Source organism: Armigeres subalbatus, unplaced genomic scaffold, assembly GCF_024139115.2.
Source record: "Armigeres subalbatus isolate Guangzhou_Male unplaced genomic scaffold, GZ_Asu_2 Contig1648, whole genome shotgun sequence".
In the NCBI taxonomy this organism is placed as follows: Eukaryota; Metazoa; Arthropoda; class Insecta; order Diptera; family Culicidae; genus Armigeres; species Armigeres subalbatus.
The window spans coordinates 10,424-36,597 of NW_026942448.1; the positions used below are offsets into that span (position 1 = coordinate 10,424).

At 38.0% G+C, this 26,174-nt stretch overlaps 1 protein-coding gene across 1 annotated transcript; it reads right to left on the minus strand.

Annotated features, from left to right (window-relative positions):
- Window positions 1-5,937: 5,937 nt before the first annotated feature.
- LOC134203198 (nuclear protein localization protein 4 homolog) lies at window positions 5,938-21,039 on the minus strand. The gene is made up of 5 exons (XM_062678082.1): window positions 20,916-21,039; window positions 6,791-7,024; window positions 6,548-6,732; window positions 6,349-6,474; window positions 5,938-6,287 (listed from the first exon to the last, which is right to left on the minus strand). The coding sequence occupies exons 1-5, from the start codon at window positions 21,027-21,029 to the stop codon at window positions 6,281-6,283; spliced, it is 666 nt and encodes a 221-aa protein (XP_062534066.1). The 5' UTR covers window positions 21,030-21,039; the 3' UTR covers window positions 5,938-6,280.
- Between the last annotated feature and the right edge of the window lie 5,135 nt (window positions 21,040-26,174).

The following is a 26,174-nucleotide window of genomic DNA, read 5'->3' on the forward strand; positions in this document are numbered from 1 at the left end:
GAAGGAAACCGAACATCGTAATTTATCGTTTTTACTCTCTCGCTTCTCAAATATCGTTTCATCTCTGAAAGGGTTTAACCCATTTAATCGATTATAACAATCCTTTTTCCTTTAGAACTGACATAAATTCATTATCAATTTTAATAACATTAAAAATACTCATTTTCGAATTCACTACTTAACATACTTCAGAATGAATTTGTTATAGACTTAGAACGTCAATTGTCTGACAAAATTTACATTTCCTTATTGAGTTTGAAATTATTTAATCCTTAAACTTATACAAAATCGTAATTGTTGATAATCTTAAATTTTACTTTTTCTTATATAATTTAATGCGTATCCCAGGACTCAATGTCAAATTACGACTGTACACATTGCTACTGGGTCTTTCAAACGTTTCAATTTTCTTCATCGACTTTTCTTCTTTTCGATCGCGAAATGCTTCGCGTTCTGATGGGGCTAGTTCTTGTATGCTCTTGTTTCCCTTGCTTGGCATAGTCCTTCCTAGCAGCGATCTCTTCATTCTGGAACCCGAAAACTCTTCCTCAGTGTCAATTGATGCTCGTCGTCGTTTCTGTCTTTGTATTGGCAACCGGATCGTCGACCTGGATTGTCGTGGAACCATGACCTTTAGTTGATTTCGATGTGCATTGCAATTGTGCCTGCCAAAAGAAATTTCAAACACATTAGTTGATATTCTTTTGACATATTTCGCCTCCACCCATCTCTCAATTGCATGCTTGTCATTATTTTTGTACCAAATTTTATCCCCAGCGCTAAATTGAGAAATGGATCTTGAGACGCGTAGCTATAAAATTTATTCTTTTCATTATTAGGTAAAATTTCTGCTCTGTTAGGTGTATCCACAGCGGATGAATCTTTCAAAACTAAACTTTCTTTATAACTACGTCTGGGGTGTAAAAGGTCAACTAAAGTTTTTGGTCTATAGCTCAACAACTTTTCTGATGGAAATCTTTCATCAGATGTAGAACAAGTGTTTCTATAATTTGCTAAAAATATGTTAATCTATCATCATCATCAAGTGATTTCGTCATAGGATCTAAAAGAAATTTTTTCAATACATCTTTTACTAGTCGAACCATTCGCTCCGCTTGTCCGTTGCTACTCGGATTGTACGGAGGACTCTTCATAACCCTTATTCCTTGACGTTCCATAAATGCAACAAAATGACTAGAATTGAATGGTGGCCTCCATCTGTCACTAGAACGTCTGGTAGTCCAAATCTAGAGAAAATAACAGTGAACTTCTTAATAACCTTATTCGCATCCGTTCCGTATTTCATTATCTCCACTTCAAGCCATTTTGTGTGGCTATCTACAACTAACAAATAAACTTTTGATTGGAGAAAAAGAAATCAGCGTGAATGCGACTAAATGGACGATTTGTAGGAATCCACGAAGTACTACAAACCGGTTTTGGAACAACCGACATTTTTATGCATGGTTCGCAATGTTTTATAAACTGCTCTATATCCTTGTTTAAATCAAACCAAAAGAGGGATCGTCGCGCTATCTGTTTCATTTTAATAATACCGTTGTGGTTAGAGTGAAGCAATTTCAAAATATCCTTTCTAAGAGAATTAGGTACAAATACTCGATCCTGGTACATTACACAACCTTCTACTACCTCTAAATCACAACGCAATGAAAATATTTGGCGCCACTCCTTTTCTACTTTTCTAGGCCAGCCATTCTCAATATGATCTGCCACTTTTGAAAGAAATGTATCTGTCTTGGTTTGCCTCGCGATTAATGAGTAGTCCAGAGGGAATTCGCCGAAATAATTTATACTTTTGATACATCCGCTATCCAGCTTTTTAGGAACATTTTGAGCCAATGGGAATCTTGAGCAGAAATCCGCGTTTCCCATTTTGGAAGAAGGCCTGTAGCATATATCAAACTCGTATATTGACATTTCCATTACATATCTTTTGTAATCTTGTTACACATAGCGAATGTTTGCCATCTTTTCCAAAAATGCCTAAAAGCGGCTTATGGTCCGTATAAATCGTAAATTTTTGCCCGAAAAGAAATTTGTGGAATTTTTTTACAGTGCATACTAGCGCCAATGCCTCCAAATGCAAAATAGGGTATGTTTTTTGTGCGGAGTTTAACGAAAAGGATGTGAAACTTATTGGTTTTTCCTTACCATCAATCATGTGAGCTATGACTCCTCCCAAACCATAGCTACATGCATCAGATACCACAATGATTGGTTTTGCAGGGTCATAATATTCAAGAAAATTTGCAGTCAATAAAGCGTTTTTGCTTTCTTCGAAAGTTTGCTGACATTTTTCGCTCCATACAAATTTTGCGTTCTTTTGTAACAAGGCATATAAACAACTCAATTTAGCAGACAAGTGAGGGACAAATTTACCATAAAATTGATCAACCCTAAAAATGCCTTTGAGCTCAGTAGTGTCTGTGGGAACTTTTGCTTTTCAATAGTTGATAACTTTTCTGGTGAAGGAAGAAGTCCTTTTTCAGTAACCAAATGCCTGAGATAAACAAGAGAGTTTACGAAAAATTTACATTTTTTAAATTCACTTTCAAATTAGCTTTTGCAACCGTTCAAGAACCATATACAAATTTGATAAACATTCTTCTATAGTCTCTCCCGCTATCAGCACATCATCTAAATAGCAACGTACATGTTTTAACCCAATTAAAATTTGATCCATCACTTTCTGAAAATGGCGGCACTAGACGATGCACCCTGCGGCAAACGGTTATAAGTATAAAGTCCCTTGATTGTATTTATTACAACAAATTGCTTTGATCTTTCTGAAAGTTTGAGCTGAGTGTACGCTCCCGCTAAATCAAGGCAACAAAACCACTTGCAACCGGCTAAAGACGCAAATATGTCCTGCGCTAGCGGCAGCGGGTAAGTGTTGGGAATAATTTGTTTATTAATTGAGACTTTACAGTCAATTACCATTCTTATCTCATTATCTTTCTTAGGAACAATAACAACAGGAGACGCCCATTCACTAACCTGTATCGGTGTAATAACATTCTGCTTTTCTAGTGAATCCAAATGGTCAACAACTTTTTCCCTTAATTTGAACGGCACATCGTAGGCTTTCCTAAATATAGGTCTATCCTCTCTCAGGACAAGGTCAGCTTCAAATCCTGTGATTGGATATGAAAAATCACCGTCAAAAACTTTTGGAAATCGTGATTGTATGTCTGATTCAATATTACCCACATCGATTTTCGAAATATTTTCTGCATCTTTACTCGTTGCGTTGATTTGTGTAAAATTTCCAAAAGTTTTTCTCCAGCTAGGATAAAAAACATGTATCCAATTTCTGTCGAATAGCGGGACAAAACGACCTGTACAATCAAGTATGATTAAGTTTACTTGATGCTGAGTGTGATTAACCATTACTTTAACTGATATTTCACCGAAAAACTGCTGCCCATCTACCACCATCAAGCGACTGCTGCATTTAGAAACTTTAATGAGAGAAAAATACGTTTTATATACTGCTAAACTAATAACTGTAACTGCGGCACCACAATCTATTTCCATATTAAGTTCAACTCCTTCTACAGACACCTTCACAATATATGGTTCGCTAAAACGACTGCTTGCAATCATCATGCAAGGATAATCATCTTCATAGTATGAATCTCTTATCTGTAATCGCTTGAAATCGTACCTGTTGATCTCTACCGGTGCTTCTTTTACAAAATTCACGTTTTACGATTTTTCAATTTGTAACAGTTGCGCTTTATATGACCTCTTAATTTACAAAAATTGCAAATCACGTTATGATGAGGGTTTTCGCCTTGATATCCACTTCGACCTGAATAGCTAGTTCCCGGCTGATATTCATCGCGTTGCCGTTTGTAATAATCATAACGGTTATGATTATATCGCATACGTTCACCTTCTCTACTCGAGCTTCTACTTCTACTACGAAAACGCCTTTTGTAATTGTTTACATTTTGTCTACCATCTCTTTTCATATCGTTGATATTTGACTGATATCCTAAACGATATTTTACGGAGTTCACCTCCTTCGGATACTCGTCCCGTTCAATTAATTCTTTTGCGCGGCACTTAGCTAACTCAGTCCGAATAACCATCTGCTCAACTTCTTCTAATGTCATATCATCTTTCATCAACAGCTTATGTTTCAGGTCCTGATCTCTCAATCCAAAAACTATTTTATCCTTGATTGCCTCATCTCTGTGTGCGCCAAAACCACAATGACTAGCTAGTAATTTCAAAGCTAACACATAGTTTTCGGCAGGCTCATCAATGCCCTGTACACGAGCATGAAATTTATGCCTATGCATCATGTTGGGTTGCACTTTGTCTAGTCTTTCTTTTAGTTTACCAATCATATCAGCATAATCAATTTCTGCTATTTCAACCCCAGGGTAAATAAGTTCTATTTCATCAAATATAACCGACCCACTCAACGCTAAAAAAAGATTCTTTTTGCTATTGTCTGCAACATTATTCAACTGGTATAGAATATTTATTCGTTTCATATAGTTAGCAAAGCTTGAACCACGCACATAATGGTCAATGCTTCCGATTAACGCAGACATGCTGATGAAAAATATCCGATTGTAAACACCTGATTGAAATAGAATGGCTCAAAATGACTTACTTGATCTCAGTTTCTTACTATCTCGTGTATCTTGCAATCGAATCGGTTGAAGATTACCTCACGATGTTCGTCTCACCAGTGCTTGTCTCACCAGTGCTCGTCTCACCAGTGTTCGTCTCACTGATGCTCGCTTTACTTTCGTTCACTCAACTCTCTTCGACTCTCGTCTCATCGACGCTCACCCTTTCCAGTGTCGGCCTCGCCGGCGGTTGTCACACGTCGACTGTACTCTCTCTTTCACCGACTCTTCTTCTTCCACTCTTTTATTTTCTTTCTATGTTCTCGCTCTTTTGTTAAACTTAATCACCGTTCGCTTGTTTCTGTTACTAACACCACTGAGTTATTTTCGCTATATTCTTCGCTAATCGCTACACTTATTGTTTTATACAACTCACCGTTGCTTCCAACCACTCACTCTCACTGCTTCTTCCAAAATACTTATTCAAAATCTCTTCGACCCCACTTCTACACCTTCAAAATGGCGGACCAAGTGGGATAATGCAACTTCAATGGCCACGTTTCTTCCCACAAACCATGTGGTACAGTTTCTATATAACTTAGTTTCCCGTTTTACTTTTTTTTCACTAATTTTCTTTTTTTACTTTCACCTGGGACAGCTAGTTGTTTAAACTACAATTTCATCCGTTTACAGATTTTTTTCATTCCACTTGTTGGAACACTGAATGTTAAAATTTTTCGCTACACGGCCCTCCTATGCACGCTTCCAGTTTTCACTAGCCGCTACGAAATAGATTAGTTTCTCTTGTTCACAATTGGATCCAACAATTCCACAAATAATTTAATCGGTTTTCACTCGTCGTCCACTTAAAGTATATCCAAAATGGGGTTTCTTAAATCCTGATAATTAAAAACACGTCTACTCAAGTTGGCGTTCAAGGTATAAGAGAACGACTTCAGTGAGCATTTATTGAAGGAAACCGAACATCGTAATTTATCGTTTTTACTCTCTCGCTTCTCAAATATCGTTTCATCTCTGAAAGGGTTTAACCCATTTAATCGATTATAACACTATTATGTTCTACAAAGTAGCTTAATCGATTCCAAACTAACTATTATTATCTATAATGTAATGATTAATTATGAGTCAGCTATAGGATTCACTTTTTGGTGGCCAAGTAAAGCTTCATCACGCCTATTCTCTATCTATTTAAAGCTGTTTTTATAAATCCATGCTAAAAAAATGTTTTTGTTTTGAGTCATCGTCTACCATATAAAAATAACTTTAGTGACTGTGATATCCACTGTAAAACGATAAAACACACGAATTCTTACTTACCGACTTCAATCACATTTTTTTATTTGAAAATAAATATTTTCTTATCATTAAGAATCAAATTGATTATTTTTTACCTATCACGTCCCCGCTCAAGCTATTTGCAAGTAAACTGTACTTTAACAAATAGTTTGACCTTTCTGCGCTGCGAAATATTGATACTTATGCATCCAATTCAAAAATAGTTTTTGATATATTCATCATTTCGCTGAACTGAACAATTTAACCATTATTTGTGGTAGGTAGATAACGTACAATTTGCAATAGTTAGAGTTGCTGCTGTTTGCTAAAATTTTCTACCCATTGGCAACTAATAGTACGTACATTTAATAGTTTTAGGCCCTGCAAGAAGCAGTGTTTTTCAGTATCGACATCGTATCTATTGAAAGGAGTGATCACCTACCTGGGCAGATTACACATTTCGCACGTTGGCAGTTCCCGACTATTGATGAACGTACAATGATTGCAGGTCCAGTTCTGTTCCGCCTCACCGGCTGACACGAATTCCACGTCATTACTCATGCTGGAGCTGTAGCAATCGAAATTGTATCATTATTAGACATGTGCGACTGATAGAAAGAACAGAGGCCAACGATACTCACTCGTCATGGTGTGAACTGGCAGAGATCAATTGTTCCAGAGTTCGCCACACTTCCTGGTTCTTCCACTCAGAGGCGGCGGTCTTATCCTTGTTACGAACAGCCTCTAATAGCGGATCCATTTGCGACTTCATCGGGAGCATATCCATACAATAAAGATAGAATAGCAAATGGAAATCAGACATGGACTGTAAAATAAAAATAAAAACCTTTAGTAACATTCTAATGGGTTGAACAATCACAAACCTCTAAGAAGTCCATCGACCGTGATTTGGCGAGATATTCGCTAAGGGTGGAGAAGTCCTGAATGTGTCCATCGATCATTCGGTTCTCGACCGGGAAGTACTGACTGACATCTTTTCGCTCGTGGAATGTGAACAAAGGAACCATCGGAGTCGATGCGGGCACGTCCACCAAAAGATATTCTACTGGCAGGGGCCGCCCAAGGCGCTGTACTTCATTACCATAGACGTCCTTTTCCTGCAAATATTCAAAAGAAAAGTGGAACGATTGATCAACGGTTTCCATTCTGCTTTTTCACTTAGTATTCCATTCCATTAAGGTGATTATAGAATGAAGCCACAAATCGGCCATTCTGTAAACCACGTGCTATTTCTTGTAATTTTCCAAGAGCACGAATTGAGGGAACAACAACGCTCATGGGGATCACAACATCTGTAGATCCGCATTTTTTACAGGGTGTCCGCAATTTAAACGTACAGATTTCAAAAGTTTGCAAGAGTATAAAAACTAATTCTCTTATCTGATAGAGAAAAGATTATTCTGTCGAATACATAACGTGTTTTTTTTTCAGGAAATGCTTGCCTTTGCAGGAATTCGGCATCCAATGTTTGTTTGGTTTTGTGATTATGCCATTCTCGTGTAGGTATTATTAAACAAATCAATTACCCCATTGAAATAATTATAACACCATCGCTGGTTTTTCATACAAAATGGCCATGTTTGAGGACCAATATCTCGATTTTTAAAGATTGGATTAAGAGCGTTTTTTGCATCCTAGCCTAACATAACCGGAATTTTCAATTAATGATTGTTATTTGTAAGCATGTTTACTGAAAACGCTGTTTCAGATGAAAATAATTATAAAACCGCTCCACTTATATGGAGCCCAATTCGGAAAAAGATGGTTTCAATTCTTTCAAGGTCAGCATTAGTATAGCAGATGCATTTTGTATCTTTTCAAACGTTTGCGGTGAAATATTGAATCATCGGCAAATGTTTTTATGTATAAATTTTAAAATAATTTATCAATTTACACTTTATGTGGTGAACAGCAACAGTGGGTCATCCATTGATGATCGATGGTTTAAGCAGTATTCGAATAGACACTTTTGCGTGGTGTGTTACGGTGTAAGAACTACCACGGTCACATTGTCAGCTACAGGCAAATCCTGACCCAACTAATACCTTTCCCAATATCCAACTCCGTGGTACCTATGAGGGCGTCGCTGAGTTGGGGGCGTCTCGTTAAGTAAGTACTACATCAACACTTCCTTCCCCTCCCAAGTTACGGTGAAGATGAGCGTGGCCAGGAGTAGTAATCCTCATGCTTTTGTGATTTTTATCCTAGATTGAAATCAAGGAGCACACCCATATTGATTTCTGATAGGCGCTGTCCACAAATCACGTAGACCGAAATTTCACTTTTTCAAACCCCCCGTACCCCCTTTCCAAATTTTACAAAACCTCATATGTGATTGGAAATATATGGAAATCAACCACGTTTTAATTAAGCAATTCAGCTATTCAATTCTATTTCCATTAGGGTAAAACGTCCTATCGTTGTGGTATGTCCTAATGTTGCGGTAGTGTTGAAATAGTCCATTGTGGATATAATAACATTAAAAACAATTGTGGATACGCTAAAACTCATCGAATTAACGACTAGAACAGCTTTTGTTTGACAAAATCCCGTTCAAAATTATGAAAAATCAACATTTTTCATTAAAAATTCGAATCCTTTGAGCCTATTATTGCGGTAGTGCTAAGGTCCTATTGTTGTGGTATCCATTTTCATAACAATTGCATGCAATACCGCAACAATAGGACTGACCTTGAAAAAATGTCGCAACAAAAGACAACTGCATCCTATTATTGCGGAAGTTTGTTTTTATTGTGATAAAAACAAATCAACATAAGTTTAACACAATTGACGTAATACTTACGAATCTATATTTAACGAGCAACCTATTCGACTACTGCAATGTGGGAAAAGACCAACAGGTAATTTTTAAACAATTTTCGAAATCGATTTTGTTTTGACACGGTGTTTAACCCCTCTATAATAGGTCGTTTTACCCTATTATTTATTTATTCAGACTAAGGCCGAAGTGGCCTGTGCAGTACATAAGAGTCTTCTCCATTCGGCTCGGTCCATGGCTACTTGTCGCCAACCACGCAGTCTGCGGAGGGTCCGCAAGTCATCTTCCACCTGATCGATCCACCTTGCCCGCTGTGCACCTCGCCTTCTTGTGCCCGTCGGATCGTTGTCGAGAACCATTTTCACCGGGTTACTGCCCGACATTCTGGCTACGTGCCCGGCCCACCGCAGTCGTCCGATTTTCGCGGTGTGAACGATGGATGTTTCTCCCAACAGCTGATGCAACTCGTGGTTCATTCGTCTCCTCCACGTACCGTCCGCCATCTGCACCCCACCATAGATGGTACGCAGCACTTTCCTTTCGAAAACTCCAAGTGCGCGTTGGTTCTCCACGAGCATCGTCCAGGTCTCGTGCCGTAGAGGACTACCGGTCTAATGAGCGTTTTGTAGATTGTCAGTTTGGTACGGCGGCGAACTCTATTCGATCGGAGCGTCTTGCGGAGTCCAAAGTATGTACGATTTCCAGCCACTATGCGTTTCCGAATTTCTCTGCTGGTATCATTTCCATCAGTCACCAGTGAGCCCAAGTACACAAATTCTTCTACCACCTCGATTTCGTCACCACCGATGCAAACTCGCGGTGGATGGCTCACATTGTCTTCTCTTGAACCTCTTCCTATCATGTACTTTGTCTTCGACGTATTGATGACTAGTTCGATCCGCTTAGCTTCCCTCTTCAGTCTGATGTAGGCTTCCGCCATCTTCTCAAAGTTACGTGCCATAATATCTATGTCGTCGGCGAAGCCGAATAGTTGGACGGACTTATTTAAAATAGTAGGGTTTCTTACCCCATTCCCGGCCTAACATGCGTACGACTGCATTATTCAATTGATATTTATGACAGGAAGCAACTTTTCCTGAATTTTGTGGGCTGTATAATACTGCATTGGGGTTCACTTCTGCTTAAAAAATAGCTATTCGTGCTAAATATCGTTCAAGAAAGCTTTTATTTGATTCAAATTAACGAGGTGCAGCACTCATTTCAGTCATAGCGATTTCCATTCGGCATATCACAAAAACCAGTTCCCGGCCTAAGCAAAATTTCACTCAATCTCTCAACATTTCTCTTTCATTCTCTCTCGGGACGGTAGAAAATGCGACGTAAACAAAAATATGCACGTTCCACGACAACAAGATGCCAGATGGTATCATTCATAATCATTTTTATTTGGTTGAGAAGATATATTTACTCATCCAATTTTTTTCCATATACTTAAAAACAATATTTTTTTCACCTTTCGAAATCGAGAAAATTATAAATAACATGATAGCGTCAACATATTAAACAGTTTTCCTATCAACGATGAAGGATCATTTTCATTCTCCTGGCCTTTTGGCAGCACGGTGCGGCTAGAAGTTTTTGGGCCGAGGTGATTTTTTGTTCGGTTTGAGAATACATTTTTAAATGTATTCTAATTATGTTTATATAAGTTCTAGTGATACGTTCTAAAGATTAGATTGAAGTGCGTGTGTGGAGCATTATGGTGTGGTGATTAAAAGCTTGAAGCAATGATTGTAACGAGCACTAGGACGATTTTCAGGTAGGTGTTTATTTGATGATACCGTTTTGTAAAAGTGGAAAGAATCACTCCGGCTCAGTGGTGTGGCATCGGAGAGTGAGATTTTGAAATCTACATTTTTATTTTCTACAATTGGATCAATTAGGAGTAAAACAAGTGATTGAAAGATATTGAATATTGTGAAAAATAAATGGGAGACTTTTTAAAAATTATCAATCATAAACCTACGGCTTCAAAACAGTATAAATCATTAGTTTTCTGTGTAGTGAGCCGGGAACCGGGTCCATAGGCCCAAGTAGTGATTTACCCTACCACTCGTGGTAATCCCTGCTCTTCGTATTACCCCTTCCAAAGCGATATTGAATAGCAGACACGAAAGACCATCACCTTGCCGTAACCCTCTGCGGGTTTCGAAGGGACTCGAGAATGCCCCTGAAACTCGAACTACGCACATCACCCGATCCATCGTCGCTTTGATCAACCGTGTCAGTTTATCCGGAAATCCGTGTTCGTGCATTAGCTACCATAGCTGGTCCCGATCGATTGTATCATATGCGGCTTTGAAGTCGATGAATAGATGATGTTTGGGTACGTTGTATTCGCGGCATTTCTATAGTACTTGGCGAATGGCGAACATCTGGTCCGTGGTGGAGCGTTCGCCCATAAAACCCGCCTGGTACTGCCCCACGAACTCCCTTGCAGTTGGTGCTAGTCGACGGCATAAAATTTGGGAGAGTACCGTCAACTGGGGGAAGATGATCATTTGATGTGTCAAAAGTGCCAAATTTTTTTTTATGAAACGGTAGTCAACAATATTCTCCGTTCAAGTGATGTTACCGCTAGGTAGAAATCCGAGTTTTTCGATTATAATCATGAAAATGTATTTTATGGAAGAAAGAGAGAGATAGTCATAAATGACGCTATTTTTGTTTCAAATATTGACTTTGAAGACTTCTTTACGTAGTAAATTGAACATTCATACAAATAACCTAGTGTATTTTGAGTACTAGGTCATAATAATTTTAGTAGAGCTGTCTTGATCAACTTCACCCCAAACCAGATTACTCAAAAAATGTGTGATAATTTAATTTATTTTAATAAATGCGAATGCATTTCAGAAAACTAAAGTTGTTGATTATTGCAACGCATAGCAGTAAAATGTAAACACACATTGTTATTGCATGTTTTGTCTTAAAAATGATCATCTTCCCCCCAGTTGACGGTACCTTGTAGGCGGCGTTCAGCAATGTGATTGCGCGGTAGTTGCTACAATCCAGCTTATCGCCCTTTTTGTAGATGGGACACACGACACCTTCCATCCACTCCTGCGGCAAAACTTCCTCTTCCCAAATCTTGGTAATGACCAAGTGCAGCGCTCTAGCCAGTGCCTCACCACCGTGTTTAAGTAGCTCTCCTGGTAGTTGATTTGTTGTTCTTCAGCCGGCCAATCTCCTCCTGGATTTCCTGGAGATCCGGAGCCGGTAAAATTATGTCCTGCGCGCGTTCTCCCAGGTCCATTCTATTTCCATGTAAACATTACAACAAAGTTCGTATTTCAAACATAATAGAATCAAACTGAACAAAATCCAACAAAACAAAAATCAAATTGTAACGAAATCAAATTTGATCCTCTGTCCATAACTGAAATCAAATCTCCAATTAATTTAATTACTGTTGAGTTCAATTCCTCTTAGAGGTGTGCACCACCATCGCCGACACTTTTGCATCGGCGCGCCACTTATAAAATCTGTCACGCATCTGACCTATAATTCTCAACGTCGTTTCAAAATTGGGAAAACTGGAGAATTTTCAGAATTTGGAAAAAAAATCGAGTTGAAATTCCGACAATGTCAATTCTACATTCCAATAAGTTTTGCGTGGAAATTTCGTAAAAAATCCCAATAAATAACCTTCAAATACTCTAAACTCTCCGTGATAATTGCGATGCTTTTCTTGAAAATTCTATGCAATATCCCGCTGAATAATCATCTGTTGAAATCCCAAGATTTTTCTTCTAAATTCCATAAATTTCCCCGTTAAAAAACCCCTGAAACTTCGGAATTTTCGAAAGAAATTCTTTGGGCATATAAAAGAAATTCTTTGGAATGTCCATGGGAATCTCTGCAAATTCTAATGCCAATTCTTCGGAATTATTGATTGAAACGCTTTGGAATTTCTAAAGAAATTGTCTGTAATTTCCACGAGAAATTATTTGAATTTCTCACCAAAAACTTGTTGAGTTTCCACAAAAAAATATTTGTAATTTTTGAAAAAAAGCCTTTGTAATTTTCGAGAAATAATTCTAAATTTTCACAGAAAATTATCAGGAATATTAACCTGACTTTTAGAATTTAGAAGGAAATTCTTGGGATTTTTTTTAACTATTCAACGGGATATTGTATGGCATTTTGAAGAAAAGCAATTGGGAAATTCAACGAAATTTGTAATTCGTTTGATTTAGAATTTTTTTTCCAAGGGGGGTCCTTGGAAAAAAAAACTAATTTTGACTAGGAGTCAAAAAAAATCCTTTAAACTAAAAGAGCCACGTTTCGTTTTAATAAGGAAAATTTAATCAAAAATCCATTGACTAATTACCCATTTTACAAAATATCTTATTACCAACCTATTATGCTAAATTTTCATTCGACTAAATGTCCTTTCGACCAAATGCCATTCGACGAACTGTCCCAAAGCACTATTTTATATGTTCACATATAAAAGCGCACTTCATCTTCATGATATCTGTGCCGATTGGTTCACTTGCTGGAAGGTATTCTCTCGCGTAATTAATCATTGTAACCGGTATTCATGCGTTCATGATGGAACTATGTATTTCGAAAACCGCTCTGCGGAATAAGATGAGAACTGCGAGAAATCGCGAGTATTTAGTTGTTAATGGTAGATTGTACCATTCCTCTCTCCATGGGGAATGAAGCATGCGCTATCGAACCTTAAAAGACAGCGTCCTCCTCTGCTAAAACTCACCGGTTCTCTCGATTCAATGACCAAAGCGAACATCATTGGATTGTTTATGTCTCGGTTTATGAGAAGTCAATGTCAATGTTGTTAGTTTTGGGTACCTCTCTCGCCACTAGCCGTTCCGTATATGCATGTATTGCGTTTCAAGGTGATCTTTGCGTGAACACACGCGGCATAATCTACGACGCACGGAAGCCGGGAGTTCATTAGCGCACTTGTGGAGAACGACGACGGCTAACAATGTGAGTAGCACAGTACATTGAACGGAGAATCAATTTATGGATGGAGAATGGTGGTAAGAATTTTCGTCACGACAAAATGATTGACGAGTTTTAATCGAAAGGTATTCATAACTTGTTAATTTTAAAAGGTGCGTATTATTAATAAAGAAATCTTTTACGAAAATAATGTTTAAAAACACTGGTGTGGAATCCACTAGACGTGATTGCATGCCAGTCACCTTTATTGGAACGCTACATTCTCTCTTATGCACGTGTTTCAGCAAACTGATAAACGGATGCTCTGTTTCTTCAAGTGGAGGTTACTGCGGCCGCAGTGCTGCTCGTCATATGAGAATGTTGTCTCAATGTCAGGGGTAATTATACGTTTCTTTTACTCCCCGTTGCTTTGTGATTGTCGTAGTTGATTATGACGATCACAGGTAAGGTTTGTGTCCAAAATAATATGGACAGCCAGATTAGCTGTAACTTATGAGCGAAATAGCTGAAATTTTGAAATGACTATGTAGAATGTTGGAGTACTATTTAACGGAATATAAATTAAAATGTAACTAATTATTGTCACCAAAACAACAAAAGTAGCTTTAATTTTTTTATTCTGTACTCATTGTTTTTAAGATTTAAATTGCTTTCAAGATGTCAAAAACTAAAGCTGCATAATTGTAATATTTACTACTACCTTTCAGATATAAACAATACATTTTAAAGCATGCTGGCTTAAAACGCCATACTTGCATAATCAATGGTAAAAATTCATAATTTAAATTGCACTTAATTGCATTTAACAATTTAATTGTTGAATTTGGTTACTGTTTTTGTTTATAATTTACAACTGTCCACATTATGTCGGATACAAGCCTTAATGGTTCAGGGAAATTTACCCTCATCAGTACTATGTATTGGCATTACTAACAGACAAATCGCGCAACTATTAAATGAGAATGAATCTGCACAAATGAATGTAGGTAGGTACCTGAGGTGGAAATTTTATGGCCTTCGCCAAAAAAGCTAATTTTGTGTGCGCGTGGATGGGCCAACAAATGGGTAGCCTCCACAGGTTAATTACCGGTGGCGGTGTTGGCTGGTGGATTGCTGGAGAGTTGGAGGAAAATGAAAGGATGATGTGTACTGAAATTGGCCAAATGTGGTTTTGCATATCTACATAATGTTTTACTGGCATTGTATGATGTCTGCATGAGCCTCATTAGCAGCGAAAGTATCCTAATGAAACGCAAGGTCATACGAGTTGATTTTTGGTCGGTAACCAAATTTTCGAGAACTCTAGATGCTTGAAAATATATAGGGCGAAATAAGGTGGTTGCTGAACGCAAGCGTTTCAATTTCACGAAAAACTATGCGAACTGTGTAACATTCAATAGTCAATTTATGAATATACTTCCCATAGATGGGATTGTTGTGAAAGGCGTATTAACAACGTGAGAAGACGTATTTAAAAAAACGTTTTAATCCCCGGTACTGGCGGTACTGGCGCCTTTCTCGTGCATTTTAAAATTTATTGAAATAGGTACATAAGATATAACTCCGGAATGCAATGACCAATCTAGCCAAATTTCAGCAGGAAACAATGAAACTGGATTCCACGTCGAATGCAACTTGCTCACCAGGTAGTGCACACGCATAAACAAAACCGCGTTTTTGACGTGTTTCATTGACATTTCAGAATTTCCAAGGTTATCTTTAGATCACCAACGAAAATATAATTATTTCAAGCGTAATCGCTACCCTCATAGTAAACTTGGGTCTACACAAATCAATCGTCTAAGACGAGTTTAGTAACTCCATTTAATTCCACCAATTATTTCGATATCTTTGCAGATACGTATTTCGACCACAACTGTGTGGTCGTCTTCAGTGTCTCGTATCTGACTCGACTTGTCTCGACCAAGTAATATAAAAAAAATATTAAATATTTTTTCCACAAAAATGTTTAATCATTCAGCATTACAATAGTTATACTGTCATTTCAAGCATAAGGTTCCCATATCTGCATGAGTTTGTGTCTATAGGGGCCAGATCAGCACTTTAGGCAGTTTAACTGATCCAAGAACTTCATGAAGAACAGACCTACGGATCAACCAACGTAATGATGAACTTCTCACTTGTGTGTTCTAGCGAAGTAGCCCTATTCTGATAAATAGAAACACGCTTGGCGATTTATAAAGGCTCCCCCAGACCTAAGCGATTCCATCGCCGCGACGGCGACAACTAGTCGCCGCGATTCTATCGTTGGGTCGCTGCTGGCAATATTCTATTTACGCTTCCATACCAGTCTTGCAAAATGTCGTGACCATCACCAGATGATCAGATATGAAAACAAAAACCACCACGCTTTTAAACGATGTTCTTTACTGACAATCACTGCAAGCGCATCGTGACATGTAGAAGCTGACACGTGAGTACCTTAGGTAAGCGTGACACCCAGATTGACAACCACAAGCTGAGAGCCATAAAGAGCATCAGGTCGGTCAGCTGTCAAAAGTGCAGGTGAGCACCGTTATTGATTGATTTTGTTCTCGTTTGATTGGACTGACGTCGTTTTTAATTGATAAATCAATAGATAAATTATTACTACATTTTTCAAAATTCAATCTAGACAATCTTTTGAATAGGGCCAAACTTTGTTTTGCTGAATTTTTTGCTGAACCCATACAAAATGGATATAATCGAAAAAAAAAGTGTTGTATGGGTGACTATCGCAAAATCAGTCAAATTTTCTAATAAAGATATTGGAAACAATTCAAATTGCGCTCTACACTAAAAAAAATCAGTTTTAAAAATTAAAACTCGATTTGCGAAAAAACGCCCTTTTTTATTTGAATGAAATTGTGTCTCACGATAGGTGATTATGTTCCCTACCAACCGTCCATACATCGCAAGCTGGGTACTGTGAAGGAAAAAAAGTTTTTCTAAAAAAAACTTTTTCTTGTCGGAATTATTTACAGTGTATTTTCATCCGTTGCGACCAGTTACGACCTAAACAATATTTTAATATATGGTATAGTTTAAATCCACTGACACACCTTGACACTGAAAAACAAATCAATTCCGCTAAGAAAAATATTTTGTTAGAAAAACTTGTTTCCCTTAAAAGTGTCAAGCTTGCGATGTATGGACGGTTGGTAGGGAACATAATCACCTATCTTGAGACACAATATCATTAAAATCAAAAAAGGCGTGTTTTCGCAAATCGAGTTTTAATTTTTAAAACTGATTTTTTTCAGTGTAGGGCTCAATTTGAATTGTTTCCAATATCTTTACTAGAAACTTTGACTGCTTCATGGCAAATGAGCCTACCAAATAAACGAAAGATTAAAAAAAAACGAATAATTTGACTGATTTTGCGATAGTCACCCATACAACATTTTTTGTAGGATGCGTCATTTTTTAATTGTATCCATTTAAAAAAATCAATAAAAAAAATTTGGCCTTTTTAAAAGATAGTCTGGATCAAATTTGGTAAAACTATGTATGTTTAATTTATTTATTATCAGACTAAGGCCGGAGTGGCCTGTGCTGCACATAAAAGTCTTCTCCATTCAGCTCGATCCATGGCTGCACTTCGCCAACCACGCATTCTGCGGAGGGTCCGCAAATCGTCCTCCACCTGATCGATCCACCTTGTCCGCTGTGCACCTCGCCTTCTTGTTCCCGTCGGATCGTTGTCGAGAACCATTTTCACCGGATTACTGTCCGATATTCTGGCTACATGAGCGCAGGCATACTGCAACGAGGTAGTGGTCGGATTCAATATTCGCACTGCGGTAAGTGCGTACGTTCGTGATGTCGGAGAAGAATTTGCCGTCGATTAGAACGTGCTCGATTTGGTTTTCCGTTACTTGATTAGGTGATTTCCATATGGCCTTGTGGATATTCTTGCGGGGGAAGAAAGTGCTTCGGACTACCATTCCGCGGGAGGCTGCAAAGTTTATGCATCGTTGGCCGTTGTCGTTCGATACGGTATGCAGACTATCCGGTCCGATGACCGGTCTATACCGGTCCGATGACCGGCTGTAACTATGTATGTACTTTTCTTTTTACAGCACCTCTTAAAATATTGAACAAAAAGTCAACATAAACCATAAGAACACTTGAATGTTCCCAAAAGTTCTATTTTGGTTTCATGCATTTTTATTACAGCACAAATCCATTAATTTCTGCTAAGTGGATTATTCCATTGCTGACGAGCGTTGATTTCGAACCAAACACCGCATAGGTCAAGTGATCATCACGATAGTCAAAATGACACGGATATGACACAACATCAGGAAAGTTTTCCTATCATTCATGCTGGTGATCACAGGCAGAAGAAGTGAAGACATGATGAGTGACCCAGCGCTAGTTGCTAAAATGTCACTTTCATGGTGATCTTTACACCAAGCATGTGAGATCCACACTGAGCATCACAATTGAGTACTTGACACATGACCTGGATTTTGTTATTGTCAGGCTTTGTGTGACTTGAACGGTGACACTTTGCAGCACTGAATTCATTTTCAAGGTTTGAGGGTCATACAAGAACTTCTTCAAGAAAAGACCTACAGATCGACTAGCGTAACGATTGACTTTTTTCATACGCATCTACAGGTGAAATACCTTCGTTTTAGCCTATGATAGTACGACGATCGGTTCATTACTATTTTCAAGGTTTATGTAATACAGACCTTGATTGATCCAGCGGCTTTAAGGCAACAATGGTGAAGGTGGCAGGTTTCGATTCGCAGTTTGGTAAGAAGTTTTCTCGACTTCCCTGGGCATGGTGTAGTACCGAATTATGATATGAGAATACAAAAATGGTAACTCATTTGTTTGTTTCGTTTTTACAGTAAACTTGTTGTTTTGCCTGTGGCGTTTTATTTAAATTCATATAGGGGAAAAGACGGCTTTGGCAGGTTTTGTTCTATTATTGGCAGGGGGGATTTTGTCGACCGAATTTTATGAAATTTGGCCACAATATTCTTTGATTTGCAAAGAATGTTTTGGCCAAATTTGAGTATAATCAGTCATAAAAAACCCCTGACAATAATAGAACAAAACCTGTCAAAGCCGTCATTCCCTCTATTTCTCTCTTTAGACTGCGACCAAATAAGGATGAGCTGTATGCGCATGAACTTTCAAAGCTTCCTTTCAAATGGTCACCTCTATGGATTCATTTGAGCAATCTACATTCTGAGCTTCGTTTTCGACGTTCATCAATTGATACCACTCTGGAACCATGAGTTATAAATCAAGTCCAAATCATAAAACTGTATATGCATATGATTTACAATGAATAAATGTATGTCGAACTTTGTGTTTTTGTTACACCTCTCTTCAGTACCGAGTTTAATGAGCGTGATTTTTTTAATTGATACCGGATTTCTTAGATATATATTTACTAAATACTTGAACAAATGTGAGTCTGTATGGTTCGTATCAATTTATTATTATTTATTTACAGTCAGTTTATTGTTCCGCCCTTGGCATTTGTTTCAAATAATTCAATTCAATCGCTTTTTTTGTCTCAAGTGTCGTCTGTATTATTGCCCGTTCTTTTATTTGAAAACCGTTTGGATTTCTTAGTTTCACACATAAATTGCCTAGTTTTGATTAAAGCTTTGTTTTTTTCCCATTGGCGTATTCAAAAGCCTTCTTCTAGGGCTCCTTCTCCAGAAACCTGTTCCATTCTTCATTCTAACTTCATTTCCTCTTCCTTTCCTTCTTCACTTTCTTTTTCGTCGAGAAAATTATGAGAAAAGGTGAAGGCGATGGCACAAATCACCCTAATTGATGTTCCCATCACCGTGCCTTCTGAGCCGAATTTCTGATACCTGATTCCTGAATTACACGACATTATACGTAAAATAAACTGAGGTGCTGAGCCCCCTTAGATCTCGGAGCTAGTTACGAAAATGTATACAATTCAAGCAGTTCCTCAAAATGCAATACCCACCGCTGATTCTAAATAGCGAAGTGCTACTCGACCAAACAGTACAGTTCAGTACATTGAGCATGAGCATGAGCACTATGACCCTATAATTCATAGTTGCTACTCCCTGATTGAATGGAACTTGCGAAATTGTACAGAGAACCCCAGGGAACAGAATTGTTCCCAAACGTTCCAGTGAAGGACGCTCTGAACCTTTTGGAGGATTGGCTACTAGCACAAAGGACGGATACAGCATGGCGAGGAAAAGTAAAGATGTATCTCAAGCTTGCAAGATTATGCATGAATGAGAACTACTTTACATTCCGTGGAAGCTTCTACAAACAAACAAAGGGTGCACCGATGGGAAATCCGCTATCACCGTTTTTGTGCGAATTATTCATGGCGAATTTGGAGGACAACCTAGAGGAACAAGGAGTACTACCCGAGAAATGATGGAGATACGTGGACGACATTTTCAGCATCCCATACACATCAACGGATACAAGGAAAGAACAATACAAGCAATCATCAACAAGAAGCAGAGGAATCTACGGAAAAACGAACTGACAACACTAACACCGATCGATGAACCGCTGAAGAGGGTATCGGTCCCCTATGATCAACACATCACCCACCAGCTACGCCATCGACTGAGGAAATTCGGCATCGATTTAGTATTCTCCAGCAGAAGCAATCAACTGAAGCCTCCATAAAGGATAGAGTAGAAATGTGAAATAAGGCAGGGGTTTATCAAATTAATTGTTCACAGTGTGATAAGGTATATGTAGGTCAAACAAAAAGATCGTTAAATGTAAGGTTCAAAGAACATATTGCAGAAGTAAGTAAAGCTAAGAGGGCAACTGAAAAGGGATTAAATTATGAGTTTAGGCTGAACATGTCTATCAGGAAAATCATTCAATTACGACATCAAACATTAAAATTTCAAGAAATGTACAAACGCGGTTGTTGGATAAAGATCAAGGAAATGGTAGCTCCTGGCTCTTCAAGTTTATACCTAAGCATTAAGAGCAACAAGCGAGTAGAAGTAAGCACCGTAATAAATTGTACCTAGATAAGTACCTAGATAAATTGTTATACCTACGCATAAGTATAAATAGTGTAAGCTGCGATCATTTTCTTCAAATCGAGTCAAGTACGAGACACTGAGGACGACCTTACCGTTGAGATCGAAATTCGTATCTGTCAATGGTGGAATTAAATGTGATTGTACAAACTCGTCTTATGACAAGAGGAAAGAGACAAAATATTAATTAGCTAATCGACCGCACACAACAGATCAAATTACCCAGATCTCGAAAAGGTTCCGCGTCCTGAACGAAACACAATTGATCGCGCACTTATTTTGGTCACTGACTGCACAAAACAGAATAAAAACCGGACCTCGAAAATGGTTATTCATTACTAGCAGAACGTACCCTGCGTTGCTCGGGTTTGTTGGCGTACTAAATGTCAATTTTTAATTTCTTTTGACTTTGCACTCTAGATCAATTTTCGTGCGCTTTTTCTCCCAACTCGCCTGATTATCGGATTACGACATTTTTTTAACTTTCCCCGTCAAAGTTGCAAATTATTGTATGTATAGCACAAAAGGGCCCACAGAAGAGACGAATCGATTAGTGAGGAAATCTTGCAATTCGGTCCATCCGTTAGTGAGTTATATTGCCTCAAAGAAAATGCAAACTTATTTTTATATATAGACATATCACAGAAACAGCTTTTACAAAAAAAACTCCACATTCAGAGTGTTGTCTCCATGACAACAAAAGAGCTCAAATTAGAAATGTCAAAGTTAAATGAAGATATGCGGTATTTCGAAAAACTCCGTTGTAGGTGATTCTTTATCAAATTTTTGCGGAGCTTAGCACTTTCAAAATCTGATGTTGTTGGAAAGCTCCGAACATTTCGTCATTTAAAATAGCTTTCAACGATACGAAACGGAAATGGACTGCCAACAATTAGACTTCTGAAGGGTTCCAGGAAGCTGCCAATTTTACAATTCGTTTTAGCCCTTCCCCACCGGAAAAACAAGACCAATGTACCTAGTATTTACCACACTCAAAATGAAACGGAAAAACCTTCAAATTCGCCTTAAAGAGCTGTGATTTTGTCGATACAGTAAGTAAGATAAAGTAAGAAAAATAATCATAGTGATCAATTGCTCATGGGTGGCCGACGTTTCTAAGCCAAGTTACTCTTTTTACATTCGTATATCATGAGGCTAACACGATGATACTTTTTTATGCCCAGGGAAATCAAGAAAATTTCCTAAACCTGACCGGGAATCGAATCCAGCCACCTTCAGCATGGTCTTGCTTTGTAGCCCCGCATCTAACCGCATAGCTAAGGAAGGCTCCTTTTCACCCTAGAGGGTTTAATTTTAGGATTTTTCTTCTAAAGTTATAGAAGAAAAGTAGTTTTATGGAGTGAATTTTCAAAAGTAATCACCTCCCTAAGTGTGTCAGATCGTTTCGAAGGATACTTGGTGGTCCCCCGAGTTTAATTCCTATTAACTTTACGGCACCAATCTTACTTGTAGGTTGCTAACAAACAATCAAGTAAAATTTGTAACACAAATTCGAAGAATTCGCTACTTTTCTGAACGTTCCACAGATTCCGAAGAATCACCTACTGACCAGACTACCCAGAATCGAAGAGTGACACTTGTGAAAATATAGAATTATGAACTTTCAAACAAAACCACACAGTGAACATCATTCTTTTCTATATGTTCTCCTTCATACCCATCTAGTAAGCCTAATAATGGTCTATGATCAAAAGCTAGTAATAGTTTTAAATGTAATTTCATCGTACAGAATGTAGCGCCGTATACAAATCATGTCGCAAATACTTGAAAAATGCCAATAATGACTCAGCACATATTATATTTACTGGTTTGTAACAGTACAGTTAGCATTTATTATTAGTTAGCTATTATTATTTGAAGAATTCTTCACTTACATATCGAGGTTTTGATTCTCGAAATCCGTTGTTGGTATGATAGAGATCCTTAAAACTATATACCCAACATTTACTAATATGGAGAGGCTGAAACTCCGTCACCCGTACTCGACGAGGTACAAGAAGAACGATAAAGCCGGCATCCGTCGAGATGAGTTTTTTTTCTCCAGCACTTTGCTTTAGGGGGTTCGGATTCTGCGCTCATTCGTTTGTATGTATGTAGACATTGACGTCAATGACTATACTCCAGCGCAAAGCTAAGCTAAATATCTTCCAACACCTACAATACCCATCACAAGAGGAATACGATAGGTACAAGGAACAGAAAAAAAAACACCAAGCGCTCGCTTCAATTCGGCGAACGTACGGAGGCACTGGAGTGAACTAAACGAGTTGTGGTTTGATTATGTTTAGTAGCTCGGCTAGCTACTACCACTCCAAATAATTGTAAAATAATGACAGTAATGTTTTGATTTTATCACCACCATGGTGAATTTTGGGGTGGTAAAATAGGGCATGTGACGAAATCGCAAAATGTATTTTCAATTTTTTATTTCATTTTTGGAAAGGTAAAATGCCTGAACGGTTCCCTTATTTCTAGTGGATACTGCTTGCAGAATCTTTTACAGGTACTCAGAAGTCATTCATATTAAACCACAGGCGGTAAAAGTTATTTCATGAAAATCATTGTTGTTTGCGGTATTTAATTTACCAAAATAAAAAGCACGAGAAAAATTAAAAAAATGGGTTACAATCGGGTCGAAAACGTGATAAATTCGGGAATACACGAAATCGGGTCAACACTGTATTACAGCAGCATTACAAGCTGATCGTGAGTATATTTTTATGTCAATAGTTTGAACACAAAAATAAAGGTTCAGCAAAATATTTAACCCAATAAACTGTTTTCTTTTGCTAAAGAAAACGGATATTTAAGCGACTTTTTTTTTCATTTTATGCCTATCATAGGATTAGTCCAAAAAATGACGGCAAGAAAAAGACTTCTACTCTTGGAGCCTGCATAACCATTAGTGTATGGGTCGTAAACTAAGATAATCCTAGCAATTATTTCGATACCGTCGTCGGGGGTGACAATGGGTCAAATGGGGGTGTGAATGGGTCACTGTTTCAACCACTTAGAATACTTAAAGTTTGGATTGGATGCATCTGAGGGCAAGAAGACTAAAATATAAGAGACCTTTTTGAACGATTTTGCTCTATGACCTCCAGGCTGCCGGTGAAAGCGATGACCCATTCTCACCCCCCAGAACCATTGTCACCCCCGATGGCGGTATTCTTTTTTGCATTTCAAGCTAGCCGTCTTTTTGGAAAACATTTTTTTGGTTTAATCTAGAAGTAGAAGTAGAAAAAACTTATCATTTTCAAAATTATGAACTATTCTATACTATTGTAGTGCAGACATAGTTAATTTGGTGGTCATATGACCACAATTAGTGCTTCATACACAGGAGATCCTGGGTTTAATACCATGCCTGTCCCAGTCTCCTACTTAGTATCTTTGTATCTCAGATAACAATAGCCTCGGCTTGTGCCACATACGAAAATTAGCTACTCGCTTAATTCGATGTTCCTAATAATGCTGAAACAAAAGTCAAGCTATATCAAGTGATATAGAGCTAGTGGTTTGACGTCAATGTTAATACATCTAGTTTTCACTGACATACATACATATACACTGGGATAGTTTTTTATACGGAAACATTTTTTTTTCATTTTCTTGGTCTTCTTCAATTTTGACATAAAATAGGTATATCCTGATTTTTCATTGATTTTTTTTTGCGGATTCTCTCAATGTTTCATCAAATCTGAAGGTCATCATCAATCAAAACCGTCGCGTTAAAAGCGACCTCAGTGTATGACTAGTGATAAAGGTCGTCATTAGATAATCACTTTAGAATTGGCACTCTGCAATTTGCTCAGACAGGATCTTAGATACTTGTCCTTCTTGATCGAATCAGCTTTTTTTCGCATCAAGAAGCCAGCTAAAATACTTCTGCTTGTAGATACAGAAAAAGAGAAGCCAAAGGAGAGATGCTCACACGACGGTATGGGGGTGTTTTTGTTTATAATTTCCTCGATGACTAGCTGTGTAATGCGCGAGGTTGGAAAGATGGATGAACACACCGTAGCGGACTCAACAGATTGGTAATTTGGAAGACGGCTAGTCGTCATCGTCCGGCCGCTGATGTTCCATTGCTGCAGTAGTATTGAATAGCAAGGTGAAGGCGAGAGCACAAAAAATGAACAACTCATAAGCTCAGCTGATGGAACAGCGAGAGAGAGAAGGTTGTTTTGCCATAAATAATGACTGTGGGTTAAAGTACATCAGTCTAGTTTTTTTTTCTACTTTTTGTATATATTTTATAAAAATGTACAAAGGTATGCCAAAGTTTTATACAAATTTTGCAGTGATTACAAACAGAATGGTACAAAAATGTGGCATCCGCTGATTGGACGTAAATAGCATTCCGAAGGCCGATATCAAGATCTGTTTTGGCGACTTCAATGCGAATATCAGATCTGCCAACTCGAACTATCGGAGCATCATGGGACGTCTTGATCTCTGAGAAATGAGCGGGAACGGAGATCTATGGGGGCGTTTCCTTCATTAGTGCTGCCACCTAGAAAAGTTGCGAGAAAAAGTAGATCATGTACATTTGACATGGCATATGCAAAGGATTAAAATGCCTCTATAACGTTATAATTTTTTTAGCCAACGATGTTTAGTTTGTGAGGTTATCAATTCAACAATCTTAAGCATCCCCTGTTCTCAGAGTTCAGCGGTAACAACGACATGATGATCCGGAGAACGCTCTTCCCACACCAAAGGAGCAGAAGCGAAGTTTCCTTTTTACATGCAACAAATTACAGATCTTCTTCTTTTATGGCTCTAGATTCCAACTGGAACTTGGCCTGCCTTTCAACAGTGTTCATTCAGCCTTTCCTCAGTTATTAATTGAAATCTGTTCAATCGGCATTGCATGAATATGGATTTTCTGTGGCAAGTACAATCAGGGTGTCGACTCAAATCTGAGAAAAAAATTCCCTGACTTTCCCTGACTTTCCAGACCATTCCTCGAAAAATTCCAGGGATGTAAAATGTTTTTTTTTATTCCTAGAAGCGTATAAAAATCTCTGCATGTGTAAATCTTTGCAGTCCATATGAGTTCCTGAGCTACTGGAAGCCTAATCACTTCTAGAAACAGAAAATTAAGGATTTGTAGAATATCGTAGGCAATTCTGGTCGATCACAAATATTCAAGTACGCAGAACTTCTGAAAGATTTTCATAATTCACATATTTCCAAAATTAATGTTATAAGTTTTCTGGTGCCTTCATCCACCATTGGGAATTCTCACGGACTCCATGGAGTCGCAATAGACCTTCAATACTACTGACGGACTTCTTCAAATCGTCGAAGTTTTCATTATCTTTCTGGAAATTTGTGTGAAATCTTGTATCTTTTGACACGACTTTTGAACTCTTTCCAAACAATCGTGGAAGCTTCTAGAAAACCTAGCCGTTAAAAAAAATTACGGATTAGGTATTTTCGTGAACTTCGAGG